General features: G+C 38.4%; 1 protein-coding gene across 1 annotated transcript; it reads left to right on the forward strand.

The window, feature by feature from the left end:
* The first annotated feature begins 5,532 nt into the window (after positions 1–5,532).
* Positions 5,533–5,877, forward strand: LOC120081019. The gene has a single exon (XM_039035699.1). The coding sequence runs from the start codon at positions 5,533–5,535 to the stop codon at positions 5,875–5,877; it is 345 nt and encodes a 114-aa protein (XP_038891627.1).
* The last annotated feature ends 4,094 nt before the right edge of the window (positions 5,878–9,971 follow it).

Genomic DNA, 9,971 nt, shown 5'->3' on the forward strand with positions numbered 1-9,971 from the left:
CCATAACAGTTAGTATTTAATTGTTTATGCATGAGATGTATGTGATAATTAAATAATTCATGTATACGCATACAACATGCCATGTAGATTTAAAACTCCACCGTAGGAAGCATGTTACATGCATTGACAGTATGTTATAATTGTTATAATATATGTATGCATGTTAGGGTTATGTTTAATATAATAGTTATATTAGATACCTTTGTTGAATGTTGTGGATGTTAAGAATGCTTAAATTTTGTAACTTGTTATAAAATTGGTTAGACGTTTAAAATCCATAACAAAGAACAGTTGCATGCTCACTTAGGTTAACAACTAATTTTAAACATTAAAATAGATTGTTGCCTTATAAAATATAGTTACAAACTTATATCGGTTCATAAACCTGTCTAAGGTTGGGGGTACTTAAGTTGACGGTTTACAGAACACTTTCTATCTGGGGATTATGACCAAACTATTGAAAGTTGTTAACTAATTTTATGAGCTTGCGTGAGCGATGTGAGGTAAAAAAAAATGGTTTATCACCTAGACATTGTAGATTAATTCCAATTATAAGAGTTATATTTGGATAAACCACTTAGACTTAGGTTGTATGAAATTAGCCATCATGCCTAAGTAAACTACCCAAACATTTAGAACACTTCAATGGGAGATTAACAATATATTTAATATATAGTTATTAGCTCTCACGTCCTCAAGAGTTCACACCGTGAGATCCATGCTCGGCTTCTTATCGATTTTACCTCGACTGCTTCATATGGAAATTGTTTGCATAGGTCAATAACAAGGTGAATGAGGAAAGTGGTTCATAGTAAGTAGGTGAAGGAAATGTGTCAACATTGTCCTACGATCTCCTCCGTTAGTTTGAACCGTGAGATTCCTATGTTGCGCCTACTGTCGTTTTTATGCAACACTAGCTAGTCGTTAACCACGGTGATCCCTACGGAAGGTTGTAACATAGGATTCGGAACAACCCAGGCTTCAGTAAAATGAATAGGGTCTTATAGTTCTGTCTTGGATGTTGTCTTCTCTCTCAGAGGCATATTCATACCGCCCCATAAGATATGAAAATGGTGGGTCACACTTATAAGAATTACGAAGTATTAGTAAAGATCTTGACCGAAAATGATAACCAAAAGAATTATTAGGATATGAGTTATTCTAGATAATAATATTTGGTCAAGAACTGTCTTGCTTCTGTGAAGGAACTCTTGACTGCCCTACGGTAGCACTTATTCTAAATCACTGAAGTATCGTTGGAAATAAATAAAATTTATTGGGTACTTTATTAGTTTTGCTAAAATAGATTTAGATGTATATTTAATAGAATTTGTTTAAAATGTTTCAGCAATATCGAACTCGATTATACAACTACTTGCTTCTGACAAATTTAAGGGAGAGGGTTACTCGAATTGGAAATCAAATATCAATACAAATATTAGTAGTACGTGATTTGAGGTTTGTGTTAACGGAGGAGCATCCTCCAGTTCCCAGTTCAACGGCAACCCGAAAGGTTCCGGATGTTTGGCGAGTATATCTGATCTACTCAACAAGAAACATGAGGTCTGATAACTTGTAGAAATACAAGTTATTTATACTACTTTATTTAGATATTGCGGCCAAAAGAAAGGAAAGTTGTGTCAAATGTATGGGCATTAGCTAAGAAATGCAAGAATTATAAATTGTCGCTAATACACCCACTGACACCATTGTGATGGTAGAAAAGTATATTTCAAGTCTGTTTTGCAGGAAAACAAGTCACCGCATGCATTCATGGCTCAAGAGAAAAAGAACAACGCATCTACGTGACATTGCGCCAATCATTCAGAAATGAATAGACGATCAACGCAATGACGGTGCATGCGACAATCGATCGAGAGCCAAGCGATTAACGCAACTTCAATCGCATGCAGTAATAAAAAAAACACCACCGCATGCGGGCACACGATCGAAGATGCAAAAGAGCAATGCAATTGCAGAGGATCCTGACACGTGTACAGCTGACTGTTGTGCATTTCTAACGGGGTTGATCGCGTAACAGAAGGAATATTCACTCCACCATTTCCGAAATTGCCATAACAATAAAGTGGGGTCCACACTGCAGAGAGTCAAAGTTGAGCCTATAAATAGCCTCTGAAATTCTATTGGAAAATATACTTGATATGGGCATATTTTGATATTTGTATACTGAGAGAGAGACTAGTCTGAAGAGCCTAATCGGAGAAGATCGGGGAATATTTAAGAGACAAAGCCGAGAGGTGAGTCTCAGGACAAATCCTTTCAATCCCTACCGTTGAATCTCTGTACCAAGGTCACTTCTACAAGACAAGTAAGCCTGAGAAGGAAGCTCTTCTCTACATTCACTCCATCCACCGACAAGCACATCCACCGTCCAGATCTGTGTCAAGACGTTGGCACTAAATATTAGTATTGAATGTCATGATCATTTTCATCTCCAAGTATATTTTCATTCCTCCATTAATCACTTTCTCCATGATTTTTTCTTAATCCATTGGTAATTAGCATGAATCTAACAAGTAAATTAATCTGTGCTAAATAAATGAATATGTTTAGCTAAATCATGCTAGACGACATCTTCACCTGTGAGAGCAGAAGTGAAGATGTCATTCCTCCTGTCGAGAGAAGGTTGAAAGAATGCATTAACTAAAGCGAGAAGTACTTCCAGAGATGGAAGCAACCTTGCGTTCGTTATATTCATCCCCATTTCACCACAGAGATGTGGGAACACGGCCGATCATCGAGAGGTGTACGCCAAGGAAAAGTGGAACCGTAGTTATGTCTTTAATGCAATTAATAACTTGCGATGTTTATATTACTTATCTTTACTACTTCTGTTTCATATATAAAGACTTGCCACCGCATAACACGACCCTTTGTATAATCTTCACAGTCAGTCTCAAACTCAGTATCATGTATCAGTATTTTATATCTTGTATCATAATAGCTTAGGTTTACTTTTATCGCACTTTATTTTATTATCGCAACTTTACTTTACCGCAATTTTAAATACTTGTACACATGCACTCTTTTTATTAATTGAAAAACCCTCGGTCGCATATATCACGAACGTAATGCATTAACTATGCAATCCCTGTGTTCGACCTCAGATCACTCTGAGAAACTTGCGGTGGAATTATACTTGGTTTCAATGCAAGGAAACTTGTGACAACGCATAGCATACTACAAACATTCCATTAATAAAGCATACATCTAGAAGTAGTAACATATCTTATAAACTTGTGTTATAATCATCCATGCTTGTGTGACATAAGATAAAGATCAATTTTATGCCTATCAAGTTTATGGCGCCGTTGTCCGGGATTGGTAACGGTTAGTGTTGAATATGTTTGTGATATTTTGCAGGACAGATCTCTTTATACTAGTTGTTTATCGCGAAGAGCGGTATAACGGCTTATGAGTACTGGAGTGATCCAGAAATTCTAAGCTAACCCAAAGATCCAGTGTATTTTTCGCGCAAGAGCACATCAGGGCCAAATTAAATGGTGAAGAAGCATGGCTAACAATAACGAGGCACCCGCAGGAAATTAAAAAGGAAAATTGGCTAGCGCAAGACTGTATATTTCTTGCTGCTAACCGCAACATTGCTATAAGGAACTATGCGGCACCGGATTTTTATAACTTCTCGCTAGGAATTTCAAGACCCATGGTTGAGAAGAATGTAAGCTTTGGGATACAACCGATTATGCTGCAGATAATTTAGAGTGTGGGGCAATTCGGAGGATTACGAGGAGAAGNCAGATAATTTAGAGTGTGGGGCAATTCGGAGGATTACGAGGAGAAGACCCGCATGCTCATTTGACGAGCTTTGTAGCCATGTGCAGCATATTCTCCATGCCTGGTGTAACTCAAGAAGGACTTAGATTATATCTTTTCCCGTACACACTGCGGGATGAAGCAAAGAGGTGGGCTCAGTCGTTAGAGCCAGAAGAGGTTAACGCATGGGACTAGTTGGTCGAAAGGTTCATGAATAGATTCTTCCCTCCAGCCGTCAACGCAAGGAGACGAAGGGATGTGTTGAATTTTGAACAAAAGGGTTATGAAACTTTGAGAACCGCTTGGGTGCGATTCCGACAATTAGTGAAAAGCTGTCCGCGTATCGGGATTCCCGATGGCATTCTGATGGAGACGTTTTACAGTGGCTTAGACCAACCAACGTAAGCAGTTGTCGATGCCTCCGCAGTAGAAGGATTAATGGACAGATCATATACGAAAGCAAAGAGCATCTTGGATCGCATCTCATGACATTTAGATAAGTCGATTGATACCGGGTTTGAGGAAAGAGGTCTGGAGCAAGAGAGAGCAGAGATGTCGTTATGCCAACTGATGCAATGAGCACACTGGTAGACCAGATGACCACAATGACCTCGCTCCTTCAGACTATGGTTAATCAACAAAGACATCTCTCTCAAGGTTCAATGCAAGTTAATGCGTTGACACACGTGGCCGCAATGAATTGCGTTCAATGTGGAGAGGAACATTTAGCAGAAGTCTGCACGTGGAATCAATAGCCCGTATACTCTGTCTACAATGAACCGTTTGGCAACACCTACAACCCTGGTTGGCAGAATCACCCAACTTTAAGTTGGGACGGGAATCACAACCAGGGGAGCCACAGCTTTCATCAGAACAGTTCTCAAGGGAATCGAGGCAACTCACTGGTCTTTATTAATCCAGACCATAGCCGAGGTAGTTCTCAACGTATATCACCCTATGACCAACCGTTCTTATCTTACCTCTTACAGTACCTCATCTCTAGAGAATCATTGAAACATTATATCGAAAAGAGCGAGGCAATTAGACAGTCACAAGTTGCCTCCCTTAGGAAATTAGAAGAATAGACTGAATAGCTTGTGATTGAGTTGAAGAATAAAGCGCCTGGTACACTGCTCAGCAGTTCAAGAGCATCGGGGCCGTGAGGTAAAGAGCAATGTCAGTCAATGAAATTAAGAAGTGGTAAGACAATAGCCCCTGTGCAATCAGTACCATATTCAGTAACAAGACTAGTGGAATTAACCGTCGATGATGACCAATCAACCAATAATGGCAAAATTACCAATTCAGAAGTAAGTACATCCACAAAAGATGAATCTCATCAAGACTTGAATTCTAAATCAACGCAACCTCCAGTCATTACAACACAGCAAGCACAGGACCTCAATGAACAGCCAAATAAATAAGAAGTACGGCGGGATCCTTCATCTTTCTCATCCAAACTGAAGAAGAAAGATGATAGTAAGCAATTTCAGAGGTTCCTGGACGTTCTCCGAAAATTACATATCAATATTCCTTTAATAGAAGCTCTGGAACAGATGCCGAGCTATGTAAAATTCCTAAAAGATATACTTGCTAACAAAAGAAAGATCGGGGAGAATGAAACAGTTGCGTTAACATATCATATAGTGCACTGTTTCAAAACAACATTCCCACCAAAATGAAAGATCCTGGGAGTTTTACATTGCCTGCTCAATAGGAGGGAAGAAGGTCGGAAACATGCTATGCGATCTAGAGGCGAGCATAAATCTAATGCCCTTGTCGATCTTCAAGAAGCTGAATATCGACAATGCAAGACCAACCACAATCACATTTAAGTTGGCCGATAGATCGATAACCTATCCCGAGGGCAAAATAGAGGATGTACTCGTGCAAGTGGATAAGTTTATCTTCCCTGCAGACTTTATCATATTAGATTATGAAGCTGACAAAGAAATGCCTATCTTCTTGGGTCGCCCATTTCTTGCAACAGGGCTAGCACTGATCGATGTTCAAAAAGGAGAACTCACCATCAGGGTTGACGATCAGCAAGTGAAGTTCAACATTCTCAATGCGTTGAAGTAGCCAAGTGATATGGAGAATTGCCAATATGTTGAGGAATTGAGGGAAGAACCTTGGCACGAGCCCCTAGAAGAGTTAGAGGAAGAAGATTTTGGAATCGGTGCAATGTGGGAGGAGAATTACGTTGTAATACAAGTTGAATCAAATTTTGAACCACTCAAGTTATCTGAACGAACATCGCAACGCACTAAGCCATCCTTGGAAGAACCACCCGTGTTAGAGTTAAAAGTCGTTGCCTGTGGACCTTAAATATGCTTATTTAGGAGGTAACAACACGTTACCTGTCATCATATCTGCCTCGTTGAGTAAGGAGAAGGAAGATGCTCTCATCAAGATCCTGAAGAACAATGCAAAGGCTTTAGGATGGACCTTGGCAGACATTCGAGGAATCAGTCCCTCGTATTGCATGCACAAGATTCGTCTGGAAGAAGGAAAAACGGGATCGATAGAAAGGCAAAGTCGTTTGAACCCTGCCATGAGGGAGGTTGTGAAGAAAGAAATAGTGAAGTGGCTGGATATAGGCGTCATCTACCCGATATCTGATAGCAGCTGGGTGAGCCCAGTGCAATGCGTTCCAAAGAAAGGGGGGATGACAGTCGTCACCAACGACAAGAATGAATTCTGTCCATTTGGTATGCATTCCGTCGCATGCCGTTTGGACTCTGTAATGCGCCAGGCATTTTCCAACAATGTATGATGGCGATATTTTCAGATTACTTGAGGAGTCAGTCGAGGTATTCATGGATGATTTCTCAGTTTTCGGAAATAATTATGACTCATGTTTATCTAACCTTGAGAAAGTCTTAAAGAGATGTGTGGAAATGAATATGGTTCTGAACTGGGAAAAATGCCACTTTATGGTTGGAGAAGGAATTGTACTGGGTCATAAAATATCAAAGGCAGGATTCGAAGTTGATCAGGAGAAAATCGACTCAATTTCCAAGCTACCTCCTCCAGTGAACGTGAAAACACTTAGAAGCTTTCTGGGATACGCTGGGTTTTATCGAAGATTTATTCGTAACTTCTCCCAGATCGCAAGGCCCCTAAGTGCGCTCCTTGAAGCTAACCGTGAATATAATTTTGATGATGCGTCTATTTCTGGTACGAAATCCGTTAATGATAAGAAAGTTGGTCCTTCTTCTTCTTCTAAAGATAAAACCGTACAAATGAAAAAGAATGGAAAAAGGAAAAAGAAAACTGCTGCGAAGAAAAATACAAATAAAACTCTCAAGGAAAAATGTTTCCGTTGTGGAGAGGTTGGGCATTGGAAGCGTAATTACAAAAAAATATTTGGCTGAAAAGAAAGCAGAAAAGAATAAACAAGGTAAATATGATTTACTAGTTGTTGAAACATGTATAGTGGAAAATTCTCGTCTTACCTGGATATTAGATTCAGGCGCCGCTAATCATGTTTGTACTTTTCTACAAGAAACTAGTTCTCGGAGAAGACTTTCTAAATATGAGATGACTTTCAAGGTGGGCACAGGTGAATTCATTTCAGTTGAAGTAATGGGAGATGTGAAGTTGTTTTTTGGAGATTCTTTTATCTTACTCAGGAATGTGTTCTTTGTACCTAAGAAGAAAAGAAATCTAATCTCCATTTCTTGTTTTTTAGAGAATATGTACAGTGTATCATTCGAATATAATGAAGTGTTCGTTTATTCAAGAGGTATTCATATTTGTTCTGTTAGAGTTGCAAATAACTTATACATATTACAACCAACGGAAGCAAAATCTATTTTAAATATAGAGATGTTTAAAACGGCTGAAACTCATAATAAAAAGTGGAAAATTTCTTCTAATGCCTATCTTTGGCACCTCAGGCTTGGTCCCATTAATCTCAACAGGATTGAGAGATTGGTAAAAAACGGTCATCTAAATCGGTTAGAAGACAGTTCCCTACCTCCATGTGAATCATGTCTTGAGGAAAAAATGACGAAAAGATCTTTTTCTGATAAAGGTTTTTGGGCCAAAGAACCTTTTGAACTTATACATTCAGACCTTTGTGGTTCGATGAATGTTAAAGCTCGAGAAAGATATCAGTACTTCGTCAGTTTTATTGACGATTACTCTTGATATGGCTATATTTACTTAATCAGTTACAAGTCTAAAACACTTGAAAAGTTCAAAGAATTTAAGGTTGAGACTGAAAATCAGTTAAGTAAAAGAATTAAAATACTTCAATCTGATCGAGGTGGAAAGTATATGGATTTGCAATTCCAAAACTATCTAGTAGATCATGGAATTCAATCCCAACTCATAACACCTAGAACACCATAAAAAATGGTGTTGCAGAAAAGAGAAATCGAACCTTGTTGGACATGGTTCGGTCTATGATGAGTTATGCTCAATTACCTCAACCCTTTTGGCGATATGCAATACAGACTGCAGTTTATATTCTAAACGTCGTTCCATCTAAAAGTGTTTCAGAAACACCATATCAATTGTGGAAAGGACGCAAAGCAAGTTTACGTCATTTCTACATCTGGGGTTGTCCAGCACACGTATTGGTACAGAACCCTAAAAAATTGGAAATACGTTCAAAATTATGACTATTTGTAGGATATCCCATGGAAACAAAAGAAGGATACTTTTATGATCCCCAAGAAGATAAAGTGTTTGTATCGATAAATGCAACTTTCTTGGAAGAGGATCATATTAAAAATCATCTACTTCGCAGTAAACTAATATCGCAAAAACTATCTAAAGATACTACAGAAAATCAACAAGAGTTGTTGATCAAGCTGGTCCATCAACAACGGTTGTTGCCCCGTCATGTCCACCCAAGAGTTAGGAATGCCTCGTCATAGTGGGAGAGTTATTGAACAACCTGAACACTACATGGATTTAACAGAAACTCAAAATATTATACAAGATGATGGTTTGGAGGATCCATTAACCTTTAAGAATGCAATGAAAGATGTTGACAGGGAACAATGGATAAAAGCCATGGATGATAAAATGGAGTCTATGTACTTCAACTCAGTCTGGAAACTTGTAGATCAACCACAAGGTGTTACACCTATAGGTTGTAAGTGGATCTACAAAAGAAAACGAAACCAAACTGGCAAGGTACAGACCTATAAAGTCAGGCTTGTGGCAAAAGGTTTTACCCAAAGAGAATGAGTTGATTATGAAGAAACTTTTTCTCCTGTTGCCATGATTAAATCAATAAGAATATTTCTTGCCATTGCCACATATTATGACTATGAAATATAGCAAATGGATGTCAAGACAGTTTTTTTGAATGGCTATCTTGATGAAAGTATTTTTATGTCTCAACCAGAGGGGTTCGTCGAAACAAGACAGGAATAGAAAGTATGTAAGCTTAATCGATCCATTTATGGATTGAAACAAGCATCCAGATCCTGGAATAAAAGATTTGACACTGCGATCAAATCTTATTGCTTTGAACAGAACGTTGACGAACCTTGTGTATAAAAGAAGATAGTCAACAAAACTGTAGCATTCTTAGTTCTATACGTTGATGATATCTTGCTCATTGGGAATGAGACAAGTTTTCTTGTTGATGTAAAAAGATGGTTAGCATCACAGTTTCAAATGAAAGATTTGGGTGATGCTCAATATGTTCTAGGAATAAAGATCTTTCAAGACCGAAAGAATAGAACATTAGCACTGTCTCAGGCATCTTATATTGACAAGGTGTTGTCAAGATATAATATGCAAAATTCCAAGAAAGGTTTATTACCTTTCAGGCATGGAATTCATTTTTTGAAGGAAAAATGTCCTAAGACACCTCAAGAGGTCGAGGAGATGAACAGAATTCCAAATGTTTCTACAGTTGGGAGTTTGATGTACGCTATGTTGTGTACACGTCCCGAAATTTTTTTTTGCAGCTTGAATCATCATCAGGTTCCAATCTAATCCTGGACATGATCAGTAGACCGCTGTAAAAATATCCTCAAGTATCTTAGGAGAACGAGGGACTATATGCTTATGTATGGACCTAAGGATTTTATCCTTATAGGATACACTGATTCTGATTTTTAGATTGACGTAAATTCCAGGAAGTCTACCTCAGGATTAGTTTTCACTCTTAACGGAGGAGCTATAGTTTGGAGAAGCACCAAGCAAAG

This window comes from Benincasa hispida, chromosome 7 (genome assembly GCF_009727055.1).
Source record: "Benincasa hispida cultivar B227 chromosome 7, ASM972705v1, whole genome shotgun sequence".
Taxonomy (NCBI): Eukaryota; Viridiplantae; Streptophyta; class Magnoliopsida; order Cucurbitales; family Cucurbitaceae; genus Benincasa; species Benincasa hispida.

Coding starts and splice junctions, on each gene's coding strand:
- LOC120081019 (XM_039035699.1), top strand. CDS start 5,533: ATGCTATGCGATCTAGAGGCGAGCATAAATCTAATGCCCTTGTCGATC.